At 42.6% G+C, this 25,918-nt stretch overlaps 1 protein-coding gene across 6 annotated transcripts in view; it reads left to right on the top strand.

Annotated features, from left to right (window-relative positions):
- The window catches only part of LOC124287641 (alpha-taxilin-like), a 32,932-nt gene extending 8,632 nt beyond the window's left edge, over positions 1–24,300 (top strand). For 4 of the 6 annotated variants that reach the window (XM_046724142.1, XM_046724143.1, XM_046724140.1 and 1 more), the window contains exons 3-14: positions 961–1,128; positions 2,193–2,332; positions 3,821–3,931; positions 4,729–4,794; positions 5,741–5,869; positions 6,375–6,494; positions 7,295–7,348; positions 9,801–9,893; positions 16,542–16,637; positions 17,575–17,695; positions 20,542–23,212; positions 23,955–24,300. In XM_046724142.1, coding sequence (XP_046580098.1) covers positions 961–1,128; positions 2,193–2,332; positions 3,821–3,931; positions 4,729–4,794; positions 5,741–5,869; positions 6,375–6,494; positions 7,295–7,348; positions 9,801–9,893; positions 16,542–16,637; positions 17,575–17,695; positions 20,542–20,753 — 1,310 coding nt within the window. In that variant the 3' untranslated portion in view covers positions 20,754–23,212; positions 23,955–24,300. The remainder of the gene's footprint in view (positions 1–960; positions 1,129–2,192; positions 2,333–3,820; positions 3,932–4,728; positions 4,795–5,740; positions 5,870–6,374; positions 6,495–7,294; positions 7,349–9,800; positions 9,894–16,541; positions 16,638–17,574; positions 17,696–20,541; positions 23,213–23,954) is intronic. The other 2 variants (XM_046724141.1, XM_046724139.1) reach the window with 2 other exon arrangements.
- The last annotated feature ends 1,618 nt before the right edge of the window (positions 24,301–25,918 follow it).

The raw sequence follows: 25,918 nt of genomic DNA, 5'->3' as shown, positions 1-25,918 counted from the left end.
GTCTGTGCACATTTGTCTTTTCCGGAGCATAACTCTAAAACCGTTCAATATTTCTTCACCAAACTTGGCTCATAGATAGATCTGGTGATCTACTGGTGCCTTTTGGTAGTTTTGGATTTCTGAATAAAATATTTTTTGCGTTTCCATGGCAACAAGTTTGACTTAGACAGAAATTGGTGGTCGTATTCTTTTCCGGAGCAGAACTCTAAAACCGTTCAATGTTTCTTCACCAAACTTGCCACATAGATAGATCTAGTGGTGAAATGGTGCCTTTCGGTAGTTTTGGTTTTCTGAATATAAAAAAATTCTGTTTCCATGGCAACAAGTTTGACTTAGACTGAAATTGGTGGTAGTACTCTTTTCCGGAGCTGAACTCTAAAACCGTTCAATGTTTCTTCACCAAACTTGGCACATAGATAGATCTGGTGGTGAACTGGTGCCTTTGGTGGTTTTGGATTTCTGAGTAAAATTTAAAAAAAATTGCATTTCCATGGCAACAATTTTGACTTCAACTGAATTTGATGGTAGTGCTCCTTTCTGGAGCAGAACTTTGAAACCTTTCAGTACTCTCCTTCCACTTAGCTATATACACGCCAACACATTTGACATAGTCATAAATCGTAGACATATTCATTAAGAGTATTTTGCCATTACGTTGGATATTGATGACTTTGTCTTCTTCTTGTTTATTCCATCAAGCTTGTGGCCATCATATCGACTTTCTCTGTCAGAATGGCAGATATCTGTTGATGGAGGGAAAAGACAATGGTATCTGAAAGCTTATTTTTATTCATCCCGCTTAAAAACAATAGGGTCGGCACCAGAATTCATGGGTCGGTCGGATACTCGGAACCACAACATTTTTTTTTAGGCCTAACTACAGAGACTTTCGGACATTTCCCACTGCATGGGCACTTTTTCATACACTGCCATTCTAATATCTGTTGTCTGTTGCCATAGAAACCACCCCAGCAGTCGTTGACTCCACACAAGATACAAAGGCAGACAAGTCCAAGTCGCAGAACAGCAAGGTTTCCTCGACAACGGTTGCCAAGGGTGACAGTAAGTCTGACTCCTCCTCCTCCAAACCATCTGGCAAAAGCAAGAAGAAAGAGGACAAGAGTATAGGTAAAGATAATTGGGGACAGTATAGACAATGCCTCCCTGGTCCATTACAGAGGTAACGTTGTCTGTTACATGATGTTACAGCCGTTGCTGATTACACACGTTACCATAGTTACTGGTTCCCCTCGGACATTACTTTAATGGATGTGCTCATTGCTTTACCAAGATATCGGTCAAATCCTTGACAGCCAAGTTTCTCAATATTGCACATAAGCTGAGATGTCAATCATTGGTCATTTATTTTGGAGCTTATACTGATCCATTGACTGGGGTTGTAGTGTACTGTGGATTTGTTATATTATAGATATGCACACTATTGTTATTGCTTAAAGTTTCTGACTGAAGCAGGTATAGTTACTTCCAGGACCTCTGCTGTTTCAGCCTCAACGTTTCTATAGATCAAGGGTTGGTGGGGTAGCCTAGTGGTTACCGATTTCGAACATCAGGTCCAAGTTCTGGGTTCGATTCCCCACATAGGTGCAATGTGTGAAGCCCATTTCTGGTGTCCTCCACCATAATGTTAGTGAAGTGTTGCTAAGAATGGTGTAAAACCACACTCACTCAATCGCTCACTCTAGCTTTGTTTGTTGTATAATGGCAATCAGCAGTATTCCAACAATGTTATGGAGGTCTGTAGATACATAAGTCCAGAGTCCAGATGAAACTGACATAATTATTTCTCAAGTAGAAGGTGTGGTGTCCCAGATATTTAAGAGTTGTTTTAAGTTTCCTGTAAGTGTAACGCATGTGAGGCCAATGGTTTATGTCCTATCAGTTAGAATTTATTAAATTAATCATGTGTATAATTGGGGTTTGCTGTTCTCAAGGCGACTATATTGTCGTGTATAACCATTCTTCCCGTTGAGAGGGGCGGTGGGGTAGCCTAATGGTTAAAGTGTTGGCTCGCCACGCCGAAGACCCGGGTTCGAATCCCCACATTGGTACAATGTGTGAAGCCCATTTCTGGTGTCCCCCGCCGTGATGTTGCTGGAATATTGCTAAAAGCGGGCTAAAACCAAATTCAGTCAGTCAGTCTTCCCGTTGAGATGGACATTTGTTCTCCCCAGAACATATCCTGCGAGCTCTCAACAGCCTACACACAACAGAGGAAAAATTGGCAGCGCTGTGTAAAAAATATGCTGATCTACACGAAGAGCATCGAGTCTTGCAGGCATCCTTCAAACAGGCGCAGAGGAAGATGGTTGTGGTAAGTTGGTTGTGCGTGTAGTTAAGAGCAGGCGGTGGGACAGGCTCATTGTAGAGAGTGTTGCAGGGTGTGTGGGGTGTGTGGGGCAAGCTTAGTGTATGAGGTGGGGCTGGATCAGTGTGTCGTGTGTTGCAGGGTGTGTGGGGTGAGGCAAGTTCAATGAATGTGGTAGGGCAGGATGTGTGGCGTAAGGCAAGTGTAGTGTATGGGTATGATAGATTCTGTGTGTGGGGTGAGACAGGTTCACTGTATGGGCCGGGGAAGGGTTTGTGGAGTAAGGCAGGTTCAGTGTATGGGGTGGGACAATGTCTGTGAATGGGGTGGGGAAGGGTGTATGGGGTGAGGCAGGTTCTGTGTATGGGGTGGGGTAGGGTTTGTGGGGTGATGCAGATTCTGTGTATGGGTGGGGGAGTAAGGTGTGTGGGGTAAGGCAGGTTCTGTGTATGGGGTGGTGCAGGGTGTGTAGGGTGAGGCAGGTTCTGTGTATGGGGGTGGTGCAGGGTGTGTGGGGTGAGGCAGGTTCTGTGTATGGGGTAAGGCAGGTTCTGTGTATGGGGTAAGGCAGGTTCTGTGTATGGGGTGGGGAAGGGTGTGTGGGGTAAGGCAGGTACAGTGTATGAGTGGTGTGGGGTGAGGCAGGTACAGTGTATGGGGTGGTGTGGGGTGAGGCAGGTACAGTGTATGGGGTGGGGTGAGGCAGGTACAGTGTATGGGGTGGTGTGTGGTAGGGCAGGTACAGTGTATGGGTGGTGCAGGGTGTGTGGGGTAAAGGCAGGTACAGTGTATGGGGTGGTGTGGGGTAGGGCAGGTACAGTGTATGGGGTGGTGTGGGGTAAAGGCAGGTACAGTGTATGGGGTGGTGTGGGAGTAGGGCAGGTACAGTGTATGGGGTGGTGTGGGGTAGGGCAGGTACAGTGTATGGGGTGGTGTGGGTTGAGGCAGGTACAGTATATGGGGTAGTGTGGGGTGAGGCAGGTACAGTGTATGGGGTGGTGTGTGGTAGGGCGGGTACAGTGTATGGGGCGGTGCAGGGTCTGTGGGGTGAGGCAGGTACAGTGTATGGGTTGGGGAAGGGTGTGTTGGGTGAGGCAGGTTCAGTGTATGGGGTGGTGCAGGGTGTATGGGGTGAGGCAGGTACAATGTATGGGGTTTGGGAAAGGTGTGTGGGGTGAGGTAGGTTCAGTGTATGGGGTGGTGCAGGGTGTGTGGGGTGAGGCAGGTTCAGTGTATGTGGTGGGCAAGGGTGTGTGGGGTGAGGCAGGTACAGTGTATTGGGTGGGGAAGGGTGTGTGGGTGAGGCGGATTCAGTGTATTGGGTGGGGTAGGGTGTGTGGGGGATGAGGCAGGTACAGTGTATGGGGTGGGGTAGGGCATGTAGGGTGAATAAGATTCATTAAAAAATGCTCAATACAACCTGACTACAGATTGATATTATTTTTTATGAAGTAGTAATACCTGTGACTGTATAACAAAACTGTTTGCTCTCAGACTGTTCGAGAGAAGGACCAACTTCAATCGGAACATACCAAGGCTGTGATGGCTAAGTCCAAGCTGGAGAGTTTGTGTCGTGAGCTTCAGAAGCACAATCGGGTCATCAAGGTGAGTGCTAGTCTGGACAGTAACACCTGTAGGCTCTTTAGAGTCTTTGGGTCTATGAAAACTGTAAACATGAAGTCAAAATGAACACTCTGATGGGGATTCTGTATATGAATAAAGATTCCTATCAACCTCTGAGAGGCGAGGATATGGATTTGTTGGACCAGCTTGGTGATTGGTTGATTACATGTCCAGTAAGCTTATAGATGCTCATAATGTTAATCACTGGATTATCTTGTCAAGACGCAACTATTTGGAGGCTGCTGTCGTATATATTGCTGAGGGTGATGTCAAATTCACATGCACCAAAGCAGCCTTGGTTTTAACAGAAGAGTTCTATTGACTGACATTGCTAAAGTTAGCCTGGTAACCAGGCATGTCGAAAAGAAGCTTCTGATTCTAGCTGTCGCTCTAATGAATTGTGCTGATGTTTTTGCCAGTTTTAGTCTTTTTAACGATTTGTAATCTAACTGACATGTGAAGATCCGGGGTAGAATAAGTCTTCAGCAACCCATGCTTGCCACAAAAGGCGACTATGCTTGTTGTAAGAGGCGACTAAAGGGATCGGGTGGTCAGACTCGCTGACTTGGTTGACACATGTCATCGGTTCCCAACTGTGCAGATCGATGCTCATGCTGTTGATCACTGGAGTGTCTGGTCCAGACTCAATTATTTGCAGACCGCCGCCATATAGCTGGAATATTGTGAGTGCTGCGTAAAACTCAACTCACTCACTCACTAATCTAACTTGTGCTTGTGATCACTATTATGCTGCATGCACACAACTATTTCTACTACAGGAGGAGAGTCTGGCTCGGGCTAGAGAAGAGGATGAAAAGAGAAAGGAAATCTCAAATAAATTTCAGGTAAACCTAAAAGCAGGGTAAAACACGAACGATGGTAAAGAACAACTGATTTTCACTTATGTCTAAGGATGGCAGATTAGTTGATGTAACATGAAGAAATTGGGTGTTTTTAAGTTTTCTTGATAAATATACTTGTTAAATCTGATGACTGGTCAAATGAAATTAAATTGTACCAGATGACAGATTTCTCTTATTTATTTATTTGTTTCCAGCAAACAATTGGTGAGATTCAGAGTCAGATGACTGACAACCACTGAGCATAACATCAAACTCGGGAAGACAATACTGAACTAGCAGGGAAACTGAAGAAATTTGTAGAGCAATACTGAACTACGAGAACAGATTAGGCAGCCATCAACATATGTGAAATTTTCACTGAGTGACATAACTCTGCAATTCAGAATTACATTTCCTTGTTTCCTGACCATTGATGATCCAGGGTAGAATAGGTCTTTAGCAACCCATGCTTGCCACAAAGGCAACTATGCTTGTTGTAAGAGGCGACTAATGGGATCGGGTTGTCAGGCTCGCTGACTTGGTTGCCACGTGTCATCGGTTCCCAATTGTGCAGATCGATGCTCATGCTGTTGATCACTGGAGTGTCTGGTCCAGACTCGATTATTTACAGACCACCACCATATAGCTGGAATATTGCTGAGTGCTGCGTAAAACTAAACTCACTCACTCACTAATCTAACTTGTGCTTGTGATCACAAATCTCAAATAAATTTCAGGTAAACCTAAAAGCAGGGTAAAACACGAACGATGGTAAAGAACAACTGATTTTCACTTATGTCTAAGGATGGCAGATTAGTTGATGTAACATGAAGAAATTGGGTGTTTTTAAGTTTTCTTGATAAATATACTTGTTAAATCTGATGACTGGTCAAATGAAATTAAATTGTACCAGATGACAGATTTCTCTTATTTATTTATTTGTTTCCAGCAAACAATTGGTGAGATTCAGAGTCAGATGACTGACAACCACGAACGCAACATCAAACTCCGGGAAGACAATACTGAACTAGCAGGGAAACTGAAGAAATTTGTAGAGCAATACGAACTACGAGAACAGGTCGGCAGCCATCAACATATGTGAAATTTTCACTGAGTGACATAACTCTGCAATTCAGAATTACATTTCCTTGTTTCCTGACCCGTGATGATCCAGGGGTAGAATAGGTCTTTAGCAACCCATGCTTGCCACAAAAGGCAACTATGCTTGTTGTAAGAGGCGACTAATGGGATCGGGTTGTCAGGCTCGCTGACTTGGTTGCCACGTGTCATCGGTTCCCAATTGCGCAGATCGATGCTCATGCTGTTGATCACTGGATTGTCTGGTCCAGACTTCGATTATTTACAGACCACCACCATATAGCTGGAATATTGCTGAGTGCGGCGTAAAACTAAACTCACTCACTTCCTCCTTGTTTCCTCGACCGTACCCACTTACTTTGTCATTTTAAATGCATGAATTCATAAACTGGACAGGTCACTTGTGAGATTAACATTAATGTGACAAAATGAGTGAAATATGCCAATACATCACTTTCTCTGAATGTGTCTTTGTTGTACTGCAGCAAGTGGAGAAGATCGTGCAGCACCGAGAACTAGAGAAGCAGCTTGGGGAGGCCAAGCTGGCACAGGCCAACGCCATGTTGAAGGAGCAGGAGGAGAGGTCCACAAAGGAGAGGGAGTTTGTAAGTGATTGTGCACAATTACCTCCCTTGGCAAGCCAGGATTCTATGATCGTTTGTTCAAAGTCAAGATTTACCTTGATTGTTATCCTTAGTCTGCTGTATGAACACTCGTAGGTTTCACCAAATTGTTAAACTGAACCTTGCATTTCTAAATATTTCACTTTCTGGATTTGCATCCCTTGCTTGTGACAAGATCTGGTCTCGGTTTAAATCCAAAGTTTTTCTTGACTATGATCATCTTTCTGTCATCACTCTGTGGGCATGACCAGAGTTGTAAATGTCTTCGTTTCCATCACTGGTCAGATCAGATTCCCCACATGGGTTAGAACTTGTCTTCAGTAACCCATGCTTGTCGTAAGAGACGACTAACAGGATTGGGTGGTCAGGCTTGCTGACTTGGTTGACACATGTTATTGTATCCCAATTGTGTAGATTGATGCTCATGCTGTTGATCACTGGATTGTCTAGTCCAAACTTGATTATGTACTGACTACTGCCATATAGCTGGAATATTGCTGGGTGCAGCATTAAACCACCCAACCAACCAACCAACCAACCAACCAACCAACCATACAAGCAAGCATGTCACTATAGAGTGCAATGATGCTGAATGCAGCATTAAACCTCGTCACCTCACCTGTGCTTTCCGTCATAGGTGAGAAAACGATTTAAATATCTTTGAAGAATGTCCCGTGTGATACTATCACTACAATATTACTTTAAATACCATTTGATGGAGTCTGTGTTGACCTACATGTGTTTTAGTTGCGTTGTCTCACTGAGGTTTTTCTGTGTTACAGCTCCTGCTACAGACAGCAGAGGCCCAGAAGAAGGCACAGGTTCTTGAAACACAGGTAAACATTGCTTAATTGTTTTAGAGACCCATGCTTGTCGTAAGAGCTGACTAATGGGATTGGGTGGTCGGGCTCATTGACTTGGTTGACACGTCATCAAATCCATGTTGCGTAGATTGATGCTCATGATGTTGATCACTGGACTGTCTGGTCCTGGCTGGATTATTTACAGACCGCTGTCATATTGTTGGAATACTGCTGAGTACAGAGTTAAACAACAAACAAAACACACAAAAATTGTTTCAGAAAACGGCTTTGCGTTATTTTCAGGATAGAATGCTTTGGTGTCATTAATCTGTATGAAGTATCTTTGAAGTGTCTTCTGAGTCTGTCAACCTTACATTGGCACCCAGTTTTTAACCATTTTGTTTGGCTGAGTATGTTTGTATATGATGAAAATTAGATGTGTGGCATTTGTTTCCTTGGCCCTGCTAAAAGATCTGTTTTAGAGTTTGTCATCCCAAGTTAAAGACTTTTTCCTCCATTGTTTAATTTCATGACAGGGATCATGTTCCCATCTTAGGGGTAACAGCAGATGATTGAATGTCTGTTGCTACTGACACTGACAGAATGTGTGTCAAGCCTGCTACTGACACTGACAGAATGTGTGTCAAGCCTGCTACTGACAGAATGTGTGTCAAGCCTGCTACTGACACTGACAGAATGTGTGTCAAGCCTACTGACACAAGCCTGCTACTGACAGAATGTGTCAAGCCTGCTACTGACACTGACAGAATGTGTGCCATGTCAAGCCTGCTACTACTGACAGAATGTGTGTCAAGCCCGCTACAAACCTGACAGAACACCCGCTACCGACAGAATGTGTGTCAAGCCTGCTACCTGCACTGACAGAATGTGTGTCAAACCTGCTACTGACACTGACAGAATGTGTGTCAAGCCTGCTACTGACAGAATGTGTGTCAAGCTACTGACACTGACAGAATGTGTGTCAAGCCTGCTACTGACACTGACAGAATGTGTGTCAAGCCTGCTACTGACACTGACAGAATGTGTGTCAAGCCTGCTACTGACAGAATGTGTGTCAAGCCTGCTACTGACAGAATGTGTGTCAAGCCTGCTACCTGAATGTGCATGACAAACAACCTGTGGCTGAGCCTGCTACTGACACTGACATATTGATGCAAGCCTGTTAAGGACACTGACAGATTTACCTGCTACTGATGCACGATAAAACAACCTGAGAAGGGTCGATTCAGATATTGATGCTTGAAAAGGAGACATTCATCCTGATGCTTTTTTTTGAGAGTCAAAACAATTCATCCATTTCCAAGTCAAACCGTCGATGAAAGTAAAAATTCCCACGAATTTATAATGAATGTGCAGATTTACCAGAGTTGACCAATCAGAGGGCTTGCTTCAACCACATCCTTGTTTTGTGAGGATATATTGTCAGCCATTTGTGACTAGATCGTTTAGTTGAGAGTCAAAATGAGGTTTCAATCACAATAGAGATTGATAGGTGTCATGTGTGGTTGTCGATAGGCCAATCATCCTTGATTATGTTTACATTAAGTTTTAATCGATTGCATGAGATTATAGCATAGTGATCGGCAAAGCAGGCAGGTGTGGTACACTAAAGTGTCTGGCCTTGTCATGATTTATTGTACTGTGAAGCATTTTAAGTCGGGGGTCATCTCAAACTTTTTATGTTTCTTTTTAAATTTTTAAACCTCGGAAAGATACTAGAGCCTGTGGGTAACAGCAGATGATAGTATGTCGGTCAACACTGACAGAATGTGTGTCAATCCAACTAGCTGTGTGCACAATAAAAACACCTGGCGGAGGGTTGATTTATATGTTCAAGTAGCATTTATGACCATATTAATGTAAACAAAGACTCTAAAGGATTTTCTCCCCTTAATCCAGTTCGGGGAGGTGGGGTAGCCTAGTGGTTAAAGCGTTGGCTCGTCACGCCAAAGACCTGGGTTCGAATCCCACATGGGTACAATGTGTGAAGCCCATTTCTGGTGTCCCCCACCGTGATGTTGCTGGAATATTGCTAAAAGCAGCGTAAAACCAAACTCAGTCAGTCAGTCAGTCAGTTAATCCAGTTCATTTACTTGGATGCACTGTCATCAGAGATTCCTAATTGAGCGTCTGTCATCATCATCCGTATCGAACTCGGGTGAATACACAGGTGAATTAAATTGCTAAAAAGTACGGTTGATGGACTTATGCTAGTACATATTCAAAGAAGATTATATAAGATTCCAGAAGAAAAATGTGGATTGGATGGGTGCAGTATATTTCCTGGCAAATTTTGTCTGTGTTGATAAAACCTGTGCCCTGTGTAACCATGGATACAAACCGTACTACACTGTTAGTGTCCCACCAATTGGGCAAGCAGGCAAGGATGGTGATAATTGGATGACTATGTCTTCTTTTATCTTAATAGCCTCCCTTACGTTGTTTAATGTTGATTGTGTTCCAGTTGACGATGTACAAGGAGAGGTATGAGGAGTTTCAGAGCACAATCAACAGAAGTAATGAAATGTTCCAGAAATTCAAGACAGAGATGGACAAAGTAAGTTGGGATAATTTCCTCTGTGACTTTGTGGTGCATTATTGCACTGACCTACTATTGACTTTATAAATGAAATAAGATTTAATAATTTTCTATTTTTCCTTATCCTGACTCATGCTCTTTTGCTTGTCTTCTTCTTCTTACGAACATAGTGGAAACACTTGTATCTCCTTAATTGAAGCTCCCTTCAATGTAAAATCACTAATTGGTACTCACCAAGAGTTGCTCCCCTTTAATCCCTCTGGCGGGAAAGGTGTCGCCACCTTACAACCTCGTGCTTCACTCTCTCCTTCTTCGCCCAGTGAGCAGGATGCGAGAGCGCCTGTGTCTCCTTACACAACATATCCTTTGATATTTCTTAGTTTATTACCTCTTATAGTTTACTATAGAGGTATAGCTAGTATCCTTCAGTAATTTGTATTGATTATTTATCATATTTCTACTGTTTATTCAATGTGTATTCGCGGATTGTTCAGCTAGTATTACGCTGATGAAAATCTGTACTATTTGTAGATTACGCTTTTCTGCCTCAGATCCGCTTGTAATATGCCCTAGTTGTTCTACTGTGTGTTTGATTCACGTTGCAGTTATTGCATTAATTTATCTAATTCTGCATTTAATAAATATTATCTTTGCGTCTTAAGACGTGCTGCAGATAGGGCACGCAAAACAAGGGCTAAATATGGCTGATACTCCAGATAATCCGCCTAGTCAGCTGCTGGCGATCGACCCCCTACCGCCTGGTGTTCTGCTAGTGACCCCATCGAAGAGGGACGTGGGACGCAGTCCGTCACCTCTAAGAAGCCGACCGCCTCCCAGACATCCCGTCATCGCAGCTAAAGTCCAAGAGGGCCTCGACGCCTTCTCACGCAGACTTCGTACCCCCAGGGCAGCGCCGACATCCAAAGGAAAGTCACGAAGACAGCGAGAACTTTCTCAGCGAGATCGCTCCAGCCGAAGAAATGGGCCTCTACGATGACCAGCCGATTATCATCCCGACATACGGCAATAAGAAGCGACCGGTGTCAGCGACAGTGACTTCAGCAGAGATCTCCATGCAGCCTGATGCCTCTACACTGATGTCAGACGTTATTGCCGTGGACCCCATCATTAACACCGCAGAGAAGGCTCAGACGGCGCTCGTCGCGAGACCATCCCTGATGACCTGATGCAGCAAATTATGACGATGATGGAAGACCGATACAGACTGCAGAAGCAGGGACCGAAGCTCTTCCAGCGAAGGCTCCAACGTGGAGCAGCACCCCAGAGGCACCCCCGTCAACGTAGCAGCCAGGACGATGTCACCTTCGCTGAAGGAAGGCACGGACCACCTCCCACGAAGGACCTAGATGTACAGCCTTTCGCAAAGGCCTTCGGGCGGATAGATCATCACCCTCGCCACTTTCATCCCAAGATGTGGACTCGGACCATCAGACATCACTTAAAGCCTTCAAGCGAAGGTCTTATCGTAATTCCCCAGACGGACGAGAGGAAGCTTCGCCAAGGCATTCGCGAAGGGCAGCTGAATCCAGATCATCATCATCTAGAAGGACATCGAGGGACTACACAAGAGCTTCGCGAAGCTATCAACGCTCTCCTCACAGGTCACCGAGAAGATCAACCCATAGACGTAGACCACCTAGAAAATCTCCTCCTCGTTCATCACCACGTAGATCACCTTACAGGTCACCATACAGAGCTGCACAAGCATCGCCGGACTTAGAGACAGAAGCACGCAGTCCAGAGCAGCACCAACCTCTCATCAATGATGATGGTATAGAGGATGATGGAGGAGTTATTTTCTCCGATGCTGAGATACGGTATTGGATGGTCAATAACCTAGATCTCTCATCACCATCTGAAAATGGCAATGTATGCCAGACATATCTGATGAAAGAAGACGATGCAGATGCTATCACACTACCACCGATCGACCCGATTACAGCAGTCCCACAGAATCTAGATGCAGCATTCCACAAAGCCACGAAAGTTCAGACACCACATCTACCAAACTTTCATGCCAAGAAGTTCTCCACGCATAACATGGACCCCTTCTTCAAAGCTCAAGACATCGATGAGAACTATAAGTTGATCAACGGCGTCGCAAAGTACAAGAATTACAAGATTGATGATCGCGAAGTTAGTCCAGATAGAAACCATGACGCAGGCGTATGTTTTGGTTTAAATAGATCTAGAACGATCAATGAGACTCTTATCACCAGATTTCGGTGGATCACGACTTCTAAGGATGATAGAATGATTTATTCTGCCTTACTTATGCAAAGAAAAGACCAGCAGTTCCTAACAGATCATCTTACATCTATTTCAGCAGCACTGACCTTAGCTCGTCGTCAAGGCCTCCACGCTTCCTGCAACTGGGGTGAGAACTTTACAGCCCCACTGTATACAGCCCGTGGTCTTCAACATCCATCTTTAACGGAGAAATAGACAAAGTTTCCAAAGGAAGTCACTAAGGATTCCAGAGAAGTCCTTATGATTAAATCGATGGACACACTAGCCAGCCATTCGACAGACTTCACAAAGATACTCAGGAAGATCTAAATTCACGGGCCTACAGAGAGCACGAGACAGGAAGATAGCCAGCTCTAGAGGAAAAGATTCTTTTAAATCCGCCCATTAAAGCAACTATAGAGGAGGCTCAGGAAGAGGCAGGACACCCAGAGGTTCCCGCAACTATAAACGCTGAAAGACAGGTTTGGAACGACTGGAGTCTTCCACCCCAGCCGCTCCAGTACAACCAACCCAAGTGGGTGGGCCTCCAACTATACTGGGAAAACTGGGGAATGTTACAAGACCCTTATGTCTCCAGCATTCTTCGCCACGGATTTCTACAGATCCCACTAAAGGCCAAGCCTCCACTGACAGTCAACCCTCACAAGTTCGGCTTACAGGCACAACAACTACCGGGTTAAGAGAGGCTGTTACATCACTCCTAATAAAGCAGGCCATAGAAGTACTAGACCAAGACAACATAGAACCAGGTTTCTACTCCCCAGTTTTCCTAGTTCCCAAGAAAACTCCAAGGAGAAATACAGACTCATCTACAACATGAGCTTTTTCAACAAGAACTATCTCGCGAAACCTCCGGTTCCGCGATGATACATTTACCTCAGTTACGGCAGTTGATTCGCCCCCATGGACTACATGGGCAGTATCGATCTACAGGACGCTTACCTGCACATCCCGATACACTCCAAAGCCAGGAAATACCTACGGTTTACTTTAGACGGGCAACATTACCAGTGGAAAGTGCTCCCATTCGAATATCATCAGCCCCTGGCTTTTCACGAGGATAACTAAACCGATTATCACCTATCTTCATCATCAAAGGGCTACGCGAGTCGCGTTTTACCTCGACGACGGGATACAAGTAGATCAAGATCCACAGCATCTCAAACTACAGTTAAACTACATCATAAAGCTACTAACACAGCTAGGATGGTTAGTAAACTTACTCAAGTCGGACCTAGTACCGTCACAAGACCTACAGTTCCTAGGCATTCGATTTATCACAAATCTCAACCGTATCGTCGTACCAGAAGACCGTTGGATCAAGATCCAACAGACCATTCCACCAGCTCTACTCTCTCGTTACCACTTCTCGACAGTGGCAGAGCCTCTTAGGTCTCCTCACATCAGCCCAAGACATGACAGTCAGAGGCAGGTTACAGTTACGCCCCTTACAGGTCTTTTTTCAATGCACATCTCGACGATTTACAGCCATTCAGTCTGCGAAACATCTCAGACCTCATCTACTATGGTGGACAAAGAAATCGAATGTCTGCGAAGGGATTTGTTTAGCAGAGCAGGAATTCAAAACCCATCTATATGTGGAATGCGTCACTTCAAGGTTGGGGAGCTCATCTCAGCCAACCAGGCGACATCGGGGATTATGGAACCAACAAGAAAGCAAACTCCATATAAACATCCTAGAGATGAAAGCTGTAATCAACGCCATTCTACATTGGAGCACATTTCTACAAAATGCGCGCCTTATGATTCATACCGACAATTCCACAGTGGCGTTCTCGTGAACAAGCAAGGCTCAACGAGATCACTGAACCTTTTGAACTTAAGCTTTCAACTATTCGATCTAACCCACGCATCTAAATCTACAGATCAGAGCAGTTCACATTCCCGGGCCAGAAATGTGCTGTGCAGGCGCTTCTCGGCCTCATCTACCATCACCGACAGAGTGGATGCTCAATCACGGAAATATTTGCACAGATAATCAAGCCGTTAGCGGCGCCCGGCTAATAGATCTATTAGCCACAAGATTCAACAATCAGCTACCGACATTACGGTCACCAATCCCAGATCCACAAGCTTGGGAAGCGGACTCTAAGTATATCATGGGAAGGCCTCAACGCATCGTGCAGGCGTTTCCGCCGCCAGCAATAATAATTCCTCAAGTATTACAGAAAATCAAACAAACACAGAGTCTACAACTCACTTTGGTCGCCCTACTGGCCGGCCAGAGTATCAGTTTCCCATTCTAATTCAAGAAATCGGTCAACAAGTATTAGAGCTACCCGAAGCTCCAAACCTGTTAATACATCCACACACAAAACAAGTGCATCGGAAACCCAGAAGTTTACCAACTTCGCGTATGGACTGTATACAAATGTGTTTAAACAAGAGAGGATATTCTGCCAGGGCGGCAAAGCGGTCAAAGCGCGCTTGCGACACTTTTTCGACTCGTGAACTTGTACCTACGACAAGTGGCACAGTTTAGAAAATTATGCAGCTAATAAAGGATTTACGAGAGATGCTTCACATCCTCAAGTGGCAGACTATTTGTGTTACCTGCGGCAAAACAAACATTTAAGAGGTTCGACGATATCAACATATCTTGCCGCCTTTAGCTCTGTGATCACTATGAGAACGGGTGTCAAACTGACAAAATCTCCAGAGTTACTGGCCTTACTACGTGCTTTCCGATTGGAGGACCAAAAGCGGAAGTTCCACTCCCCAGCTTGGGATCTGAATATAGTGTTACAACACCTCACTAGTGAGGCCTATGAACCTTTGGAATCGACAAACTTTGAATTTCTCTCACAGAAAACACTATTTCTGCTATCTCTATCTGAAATTCACGCTCTGGATTACGAGAGGATACAGTTTGATGACAATCAAAACATAGCGCACCTGGGATTAAGATGGGATTCCATCGCCAAAAATCAACTACCAGGTCAACCAGACAGGTTATTCCATGTACCAGCGCTATCCTCGATTCTCGGATCACAAGATACACAAGACTTATCACTGTGTCCAGTCAGAGCTCTCAAAGTTTACTTACGACGATCCAAAACGAGGCGAAGATTTCTCAAAAGATTATTCATCCCTTATCGCCAAAGAATCAAACAGAAGTCTCGCGTGCTACCATATCTATTTGGATAAGGACTGTCATACTTCTCAGCCTACAAGGCAGCAGGCTTGGACCCACCAACAGCACCAAATCCATGAGATTAGGGCACTGGCTTCCACCCTCGCCCTGCGGTAACTGTTCATTGAACACAATTATGGAAGGATGCTTTTGGAAATCGAACATGGTGTTTATGAATCACTACCTGAGACATCACCACAGAAGATGTCTCTGGCATTCACCATTTCGGCCCTTTGGTCCCTCGGCTCAACAGCTGACAGTCCCTCAGTGAGGGCTTAAATATTACCATCACAAGTTTAATATGTATTATATACATAATTTAGCTAGCTTATAACTCTAAGGAGTTCTAGAGCTATGTATATATTTAGCTTAGGTTATTCACCCCTAAGTATATATTGACATTATGTTTAGTTGTACAGCGACTCTATCAGAGTCACTTATATATATATATATAATATATATGTAATGGTTTTTCAGTATATATCAATGTAATACCCAATTATGGCATTATATAACCTATGGTTTATATACAGGAAATATCCTAAGTCAATGCCTTCATGAAGTTCCCATACCGGTTATTATAGTTATATTTATACAAAATCACTAATTATAAATCCAAAGTATTCTATTACTCCCTCCTCCTCGTTCCGTGGGATTCTACAAGCAAAGAGCATGAGTCAGGATAAGGAAAAATATGTAATTTTTAGAGTAAAATTGATATTTTATACTTATCCTGACTCATGAGGTCAGCTCCTCCCATCCTCCCCATAACACTTTGGATTTCCCGTAAATTCAAGTGTTGGGCTCAAGTAAAATCAGGAGAGAGTGAAGCCTAGGTTGTAAGGTGGCGACACCTTTCCCGCCAGAGGGATTAAAGGGGAGCAACTCTTGGTGAGTACCAATTAGTGATTTTACATTGAAGGGAGCTTCAATTAAGGAGATACAAGTGTTTCCACTATGTTCGCAAGAAGAAGAAGACAAGCAAAAGAGCATGAGTCAGGATAAGTATAAAATATCAATTTTACTCTAAAAATTACATTTTCCTTTGCAATGGGTTTCCCTTCCATTTTTAGTTTCAGTATTTCTTTCGGAAAATATATGAGATATCCTTAGAAAACCTCCCATGCAACTATTGCCTACAATGTGGAAATTACTATGCATGACTTGTATAACATGTCAGTGACTATTCTCTTGCCATGCATCATCGTCCTAAGGCTCAGTGTATATTGTCCTATTTGTAGATGGGTAAGCGCATCAGGAAACTGGAGAAAGAAGGTGCTCAATGGAAAGCCAAGTGGGAAAGCAGTAACAGGGCACTGATAGGCATGGCAGAGGAGGTAAGCAGTCAGGGTTATTTCCCTTGTGTGTTCTTTTCTCTCACACTGCCAATGATGAAGTTAGCAAGACCATCTATAGCATCTTCAATTATTATGTCCCATTTCCATTTTGATAAGTGAACATTTTGATCGGGTGAACAAGCCAGTGGCTTATGCAAACACCTCTCCCGTACAACATAGAGAAAAGAAAACACGATTGTGATGACATCATAAAATAAGCATTTGAGTGTTGTTGACAAGTGTAATGAAAATAGCAGTAACAATGTCAGATATCAAACTTATAACAGTATATTAAACAGTATATCTCTTTGCATCTTGTGAAATTATGGAGTTATGTGTTTCATATCTTAGCATTTAACGAAAGCAGGAAATCTACCTGATAAAGGTATAAACTTGGTTGACACATGTCATTGTATCCCAACTGCATAGACTGAATCTCATGCTGTTGGTCACTGGATTGTCTGGTCCAGCCTCGCCATGTACCTGGAATATTGCAGAGTGCGGCGTCAAACAGCAAACCAACCAACCCTCAATTTTGTATAGGATTCATAATAAAGCTATGATGTCAGTGGTGACAAACATATCCAGGGTGTTTATCATGACTGTGGATTATGTGGGATGAAGTTTCTTTGGTTCTCTAGTGTTGGTTGCTCTTTTGTGATGGTTGTAATGTGTTTTAGTTGTAGATATTTAATTCAAAATTTTGGTTTGTACAGGAAAAACAACCTTATTAATAGTTAGAAGTTTGGTTAAATTGTTTAGTAAATATATAAGGGGTAAAATGTTTGTAACCTTGTTTTAATCCACAAATAGACAGGGCTCTCTGGATATGGTAACGGCCATTATGGTGTCCGTATCAGCTGGTACATTACAACTATCTGCTACTTTTGTTTAATCCACATTCACATTTTGATCTCTGAGATGACGTTTATTTCAGAAAACTAAATACGACAAGGAGAAGGGTGTGTTATTAACAAAAGTAAGCAAGCTGGAATCATTATGCCGAGAGTTGCAGAGTGAGCTTCATGGGAAGAAATCCACATCATCACCCGCAGATGGTGAGTGCCATTTTGATTAAGTTCTAGGGATTTATTTCCTGACAGAGGAAGAATTAATGAAATATAAAAATTACTAATCTACAAATATTATCTGTCATATTCCTGATATATGGGGATTTTGGGGTTAGAATTTGTGCTCAGCAACTGGTCTTAACTGTCAAGGGGTGATGGGGTAGCCTAGTGGTTAAAGCGATTGCTCGTCAAGCCAAAGACTTGAGTTTGATTCCCCACATGGGTACAATGTGTGATGCCCATTTCTGGTGTCTCCTGCCGTGATATTGCTGGAATATTGCTAAAAGCGGCCTAAAACTAAAATCACTCACTCTGGTGTGGTGTGTGTGTGTCTCTCTCTCTCTCTTACCACCCCCACCCCCACCCCCCATAAAAAAAAAAGCTGTAATATTGCCGAAAGCAGCATATAAATGATTGTATACTGATCTCCACATTGTGTAGTCCAGACTGAATTATTTACAGGCCTCTGTTATATAGCTAGAATGTTGCTGAATGCATCTTATTTGGTACATTGTTTAATGGCAATAACAATGAAACTTCAGTACAACTTTGTATTTCTTTCTCATGTTACACACATTGCTTCTGGGGTGGTGGGGTAGCCAAGTGGTTAAAGTGTTAGTCCATTTAAGAAATACACTTCGCTCTACCACCATGTATAGTGTAATAAAACACACTTTTGCCCTGAACTATTATAGTTAAAGCACGAGGACGCTTGCGTCCGAAAGTGCTTTAACGCTATAATAGTTCAGGGCAAAAGTGTGTTTTATTACACTATACATGGTGGTAGGGCTTAAGTGTATTTCTTTTCAAGATGCCAAATTTAATACTTTCTAAAGATAATTACGATTAATTTAAGGCAGAAAACAAACGACGGTGTCGGGTGACCTAAATTAAGAATCCTCGCACAGGGCTAACTGGAGCCCTGTTCTATTGATGTGTCTGCCCCTACGTTAAGACGAACGCTACCAGAAAAACAAATGATAACAGTTTGATGACGGTTTACGTTCGATTAAATATCTTCTCTGAATTATTTTAATTACATCTGTCATTAACGTAAACCATATGGGGCAATATGAACATTGCATTTCTACTACCAGCGTAAGTTTAGATCAGTACATCCAGAGGAAGTTGAGTAGTCAGCGACATTCCACAATTGCATTGTGGGAATGTAAACATTACTTAACGCTACCGTCGCTCAAAACTTGTGAGTCGAAATGACACATTTTAACCGTCCGTAAAACATAAACATAATGTTTCCACCAGTGATGTTAGCTGCGTGAAGCAACAGCAAACCAAGAAACTGGATGCAACGGTGTAGTTTACTGTAGGAGGCCGTACGAGGCGATGACAACTGACATGCATCGTGACGTCGCTTACATTGTGACGTAATGTAAAATGGTTCGATTACGAGGGGGCACACTAGAATGGCGCAGTGACGGGATAACGTCATTCAATTGTTACGTCATCAAAAAACTATACCTTTATTATCTGATAATGTTTGTTTTTTTCGATTGTTCTAACCGCTAGGCATCTTAGAATTCTGGTTAACCCCCGTGATGTTGCTGGAATTTTGCTAAAAGTGTCGTAAAACAAAACTCACTTACTCACTCACTTTCCTTCTGATTTTTGTTTCAATATAGCTTTATAGTCTGTTTGCAGTGAAAACGTACCGATGAATTTCACTTTAAACCAAAAAGTCAATCAAATAAAGTGAAATTAAGATTGCGAATCCTCATAATTTTACCTTGCCAATTGAACATTTAAGTATCAGAATTTTATTCGTATTAGGATAAAAGTTGTTTAACAAACGATCATAGATTCAAATCACTTTTATTGGGTTGTATTACAAGGGGGCAAGCGCGCTACGTGATGGGCGTTACCTTAGACCACCCCTACTTGTTCTTGGTGTTTCATTTGATGCAATCTTAATTTCACTTTATTCGATTTACTTTCTTGTTTAAAGTAAAATTCATCGGTACGTTTTCACTGCAAACAGAATATAGTCTGCTTTAGTGTTTGCATGATGAGATACATGTTTCCTAATAGTTTTGTCATTGCTCTAACAATCAAACAATTTTTGTACTCAGCTCTTGTGGCCTATATTTGGTACCGAGGTTGGCTGGGTAATATGGAGTCGGGTACCAGGGTGGTCAAATTTGACAATCCCTAGACTAACGCTTAGTCTCTGAATATATGTAATTTTGATAGTAACAAACAAGCCCATTTAAATTGAAAAGGAGCCCCAGGGAGACCAGAGATTCAGAACCTGAGGAAATCTAGACTTGCTTTATTTAGGGCTTTAGCACTGCAGAGAGGGCTTGGCAGTAGGGAAAATAATGTGGTTCAGGGACTGTGAGACAGACCAGACAATCCCTTACGTAGCGCTATGCTCAATCAATCACACCTTTGGTCATGTATTGATGTTAGGAATTCATTTTTATTGTCATGCACTGTAATTGCTCTGTTGTTGGTGGGTAGCCCCGTGGTTGAAGCATTCACTTGTCAGACTGAAGAATGGGTTCGATTCTCCACATGGGTACAATGTGTGAAGCCCATTTCTGGTGTCCCTTGCTGCAATATTGCTGGAATATTGCTAAAAGCGATGTAAAACTATACTCACTCACTCACTAATTGCAGGGTATGAAACTCCCAAAAGTTTCACCCAGACCACAGGGATGATTATGTGTACAACTTGCCAGCACTGACCAAAATTTACCTGCCCACAAACTATCTTCATATACCAGTACATGTCTAAATTTTAACCCGAATTTGATAATCTGGCAGTCGGGCAGGCAGGTATTTCGAACGCTGCTAATTGCTCTCTTATTTTTTAGTAGACCTGCAACAAGCAAATGATGATAAGGGAGAGCCCACAGCGACCCCGCCAACACGCCTGAAACTACATCCAGAAACAGTCCTGTTAAAGATGAAGAGGCACCTTCAGACTCAGGGGAGGCAACTCCGCCAGTCCCACCTCCATCCAGCTCCACAGCCGAACAACTGTCCACAGCGTCCAAACCATCAGAACAAAATCCCCCAGAAGTGAAAACAGCACCGGAGGCAGGAAGTCCTTCAAACAAGGAAGCAGTTTCAGAGATTACTTCAAGTGAGAAGGCAGTCACCATGGTTACAGAAAATGCTTTAAATAAAGAAGAAGTTTCAGAAAATGCTTCTGAATCAGTTACACAAGATGCTTCAAAACAGGAGGTGATTACAGAAGATGCTTCAAAACAAGAAGCTGTTTCAGAAGATGCTTCAAAACAAGCAGCTGTATCAGGAAACACAGTTGAGGAATATGACATCACTCCGGTGGATTAATGCTTCTAGAATTGTGTTATTTTGCAATTACCTTCTCAGTAGCTGATGCCTTGGATGTACATAGCTGTCCTGTGAGTCCTGATTCTATTTATGAGAATTTCATTTCTTCCTTACGTTAGGCCTGTCTGGCTCCATTTCAACCCTTTATTTATCATGGCCTTGTTCAGGTCAAAGTTGAAATAGTATTGTGGTTCCTGAATATATTTGTTCCAAACAAGATTATGCAATGAAAATATTTAACCATCAAACTATCTCCTGCTGCAGTGGGCATTAATGGTATGTCCAAACAAGTTTGAATCTGTTATAAACAGTGAATCAGTATGGAAAAAGTATTTACCGCCTGATCATTATGAATAAATTGGAACCACAAGATGTATTTTGTATATGGCCAAATCATATCTTTGAATAAATTAACTGTTTTATGTAGGGTTAATTTTTACATGTTCTCAGTAGCAGGAACTGACAATACTGTACATACTTTTTCAACCTGAACTGTGTGAATACTGTTCTTATAATGTAACAAAGATGTAACAGTGTGATACCAAATACCATTATGTAAGAAAATACTGTTTTGGTTATGTTCATTGCCCATTCTTATATTGATCCGTGAAATGTGTCACATGAAACTGTTTCATATGCATTGTACAAATTTGCATGATGCTAGTTGAGTTTGGAGGAAAGTATTTGTTACCATGGTTACTCGCGTGATAATGGTTCCTCTGTGATTTTGAGGGTGTTTGATTTTCTTCTATAACACCAATCCGAATTTTTTATATTCTTGCTATAATCCCTTTCTTAAAGGTCATATTACTGCATTTCACGAGTTCTCGATAATTTCATTTTGAAGCAACTGCCCATTCTTCATTGTCGGATGGGGGTGGTGGGGTAGCCTAGTGGTTAAAGCGTTTGCCAAATACCCGGGTTTGATTCCCCACATGGATACAATGTGTGATGCCCAGTTCTGGTGTCCCCTGCCGTGATATTGCTGGAATATTGCTAAAAGCGGCATAAAACCAAACTAACTCACTCACTCATTGTTGGATGCTGTATGTCATCTTAGTAAAGCTCAAAACATTTGATACTATATTTATTGTGTGCGTTAATGGATATATACATTGGATGTAGAGAGCTCTTAACTCAAGAATTTACACTCATTCTACTTGAAGTAATTATGTTGTCAAGAGTTTGGAATAAGTGTTCATCACTGTCTAACATTCAAGTGTTCTCCAGCAGCAAGACATTTTAAATGGGATGTACCCTAATGTATGCGCCTCATGGGTGGTGGTCGGATAAAAGGGAGGTAATCACGATCTTGTGATGGCAAGTAAGACAGCGCCCATAACCCTTTCATATGCATTAGATGTTACACCAACCCATCCTATCATGCTTTTCCTCATTGATAACCAGTTACTTACTTTTATATGAGAAAATATGGCTGATCTATGGTCACTTGGTGCTACAGAAGAATGTCCTGTACAAAGAATGCTTAGTTAGAAATGAATGGTGGACAGTGCCTACATCTCAGCAGGGCTTGTATTCGATCTCCATGCAGGGATTGTATTCAATCTCCATGCAGGGTTAAGAGTAACACTGTGAGGAGTTTGTATTACATCCTAATTATTAAGGTGTGTTTGATATTACAGTGGTTGTGACAGCAGCGATACTGTTTTTGGCATATATTATATTTATGTATATTACACTTCATATTCTGTTGGAAGGTTTTAAGATTAAAAACAATTACCTAATTGAGTGCTTGGTAGTGAAAGCTCTTCTATTAACTTTTGTATATTTGATTGTTAGCCTGTAGATTATTTCCTTTCTCTTGCCAAACTTTGATCTATCTGATAACTGATAAAAAAAAATGCAGCCCAGTGTTGAACGTGATTGCTCTTTCAGCCTCAATACCTAGGTTTGGACCGCAAACATAGAATTTATTTCACAAGGCATATGCATTCTTAAACTGTGTTAAAATGTTTTTTACTTAAATAAATTTTGTCACTTGCAAACAACATGATCAAAAGACACACCATGTTTATTTGTGAATTCACAGCTATGTTCATGTTGAAGACACCACATTATGATCAAAACCTTTTTAATTGAATGTTGAATAAATTGTGGTAGTCTAAACTACACCACTTTGTGCTGTACAGAGTTGCACTCCTTGTCCTATAAGGATTTGCTGCTCTTGTGTTAGAGTCCTGGATTAATATGATTCACCAAGATAATGATGTTTCTCAGCAGCCAACTACTGTACATGGGCAGTACACATTTACCTCCCTTGTCCTGTCAGGATTCGCTGCTCTTTTGTTAGAATACTAGACAGAGACAATTCAACCAGATTAACTGTCTGTCTGCTCCATATTTACACTTAAGAGTTGCTTCCCTTGTCCTGTCAGGATTCGTTACTCTTTTGTTAGAATACTAGACAGAGACAATTCAACCAGATTAACTGTCTGTCTGCTCCATATTTACACTTAAGAGTTGCTTCCCTTGTCCTGTCAGGATTCGCTGCTCTTTTGTTAGAATACTAGACAGAGACAATTCAACCAGATTATCTGTCTGTCTGCTCCATATTTACACTTAAGAGTTGCTTCCCTTGTCCTGTCAGGATTCGTTGCTCTTTTGTTAGAATACTAGACAGAGACAATTCAACCAGATTATCTGTCTGTCTGCTCCATATTTACACTTAAGAGTTGCTTCCCTTGTCCTGTCAGGACACACTGCTTATGTTTGGATCCATGATACAATTTACCAAGGTTATAAGGTTTCTGTCAACACATCTTTACATGTTGCACAAACCGGTAACCATGTACAACACTTGAGTCTGTCCTCCTGCAGTAGGGATGGTGGGATAGCCTAGTGGTTAAAGTGTTCAGTCATCAGGCGGAAAACCCGGGTTTGATTCCCCACATGGGTACTATGTGTGAAGCCCATTCTGGTGTCCCTATTGTGATATTGCTGGAATATTGCTAAAAGGGGCATAAAAGTAAATTCACTTATTCACTCCTGTAGTAGAGAGGAAGCAGAGATATGGCTGAAAACTGTTCAAGGAGCATAAAACCCAACCCACTCTCTCCCTTGCTTTTGTACATTGTTGACGCTGTTGAGGGAGACCAGGACTGTATGGTGTGAGATGGTGCGGTTCTTCCTCTTCTGTAGTTAGAGGTGTGTCCAGGCTTATGTAGAGATGCAAGTTGGTTTCATTTTGGTGTGTAAATTTGAATGAAGACAGACAGGGACTGTCTGTATGACATGAATAAAGGAGTACACCATGAGACATCTTGTCTGTTGTTTAGAGCAGGTGGGTCAGGGGATCGGAGTTCATGATAAGAACACTTCTACTGATTAACTGATGGTTAGAATTAGTCTTCAGCAACCCATGCTTGTTCTAAAAGGCAACTAACAGGGTCGGGTGGTTAGGCTGTCTGCCTTGGTTAATTGTACCCCAATTGCCAAAGTCGATGCTCATGCTGTTGATCACTGGATTGTCTGGTCCAGACTCGATTATTTACAGACTGCCGCCATATAGCTGGAATATTGCTGAGTGCGGCGTTAAACAGCAAAGTATACTTGTAGTGTATAATGCGAGTGGGGCGGTGGGGTAGCCTAATGGTTAAAGCGTTGGCTCGTCACGCCGAAGACCCGGGTTCGAATCCCCACATGGGCACAATGTGTGAAGCCCATTTCTGGTGTCCCCCGCCGTGATGTTGCTGGAATATTGCTAAAAGCGGGGTAAAACCAAACTCAAGTCAGTCAGTATAATGCGAGTTGTGGGGTAACAAAGCTCCACATTAATTGTGAAACATGCATCAGTACTGCCAAATTAGTTTGCGTTCCTTGCATAAAATGAGTCACAGTCGTCTAAGGTGCCCGATGAAGCTCATTCCTTGTGTCCCCCGCCGTGATATCTCTGGAATATTGCTAACCGCCTCGGTGGTGTAGTGGTTAGAGCGTCCGCCCGGAGAGCGGAGGGTCGCGGGTTCGATCCCCGACCGCGTCATACCAAAAGACGTTAACATATGGTACTTGTTGGTCCCTGCCTGGCGCTCGGCATTAATGGGTACAACAAGGACTGGTCGGCTCGGAGTCAGTATAATGTGTCTGAGTGGGGTATTCATGCTTCACTGCGGCATGGTATCTCATCGGGCGAGCACTATAAAACCAGCTTCAGTCTGGGCTAGTACAAGCAGCCGCACATACACACGCATGGACGTCGTCATATGAGCGAAATATTCTCAAGCACGACGTTAAACCCAATTTCACCTCACCTCCTTGCATAAAATGAGTCACAGTCGTCTAAGGTGCCCGATGAAGCTTATTTCTGGTGTCCCCCGCCGTGATATCTCTGGAATATTGCTAAAAGCGGCGTAAAACCATATTCACTCGCTCACTAAGGTGCCCGAAGTTGTTCCTAGGAATGCAACCCCTGGACATGCCAGAAACTACGATTGTTTGAATCCCGATTTTGTTTCGATTTTTGTCCGCATTTTACCCATGCTTGTGGGTTTATCTGAAGTAGATAACCCTCTGAGACATGCATATAATCACGAAACTGAAGAAGGCCTTTGTCTGAGCATGTTTGCATTTTACGAATCTTCAATCGGTACCGTTTTCTGACTTCACCACAAGTCAAATTTACAGGGAAGCAGAATTTCATTATTCTTTTATTTTACGTATAATTATGTATATCTTGAAGTATGTCATTTCAGAGACTAAACTTTAATGTTGGACGGAATCGTAGGTTAATCTTCGCAACTCGGATCATCGGATTGTCAGTCCCATGTGAAATAATGTAAGTTTCGAATGTCAATTGCAAATTCCAACATTAATTCACGAGGGACATAAAATCCGTAAACCCGTGTTGAGAGTAGGTTATACTTCACACAGTCTTTT

The sequence above is a fragment of the Haliotis rubra genome, unplaced genomic scaffold, assembly GCF_003918875.1.
Source record: "Haliotis rubra isolate DU_JTF1 unplaced genomic scaffold, ASM391887v1 Scf403, whole genome shotgun sequence".
Lineage (NCBI taxonomy): Eukaryota > Metazoa > Mollusca > Gastropoda > Lepetellida > Haliotidae > Haliotis > Haliotis rubra.
The sequence above is the reverse complement of the archived record's forward strand: the minus strand, read 5'-3'. Positions and strand labels throughout refer to the sequence as shown.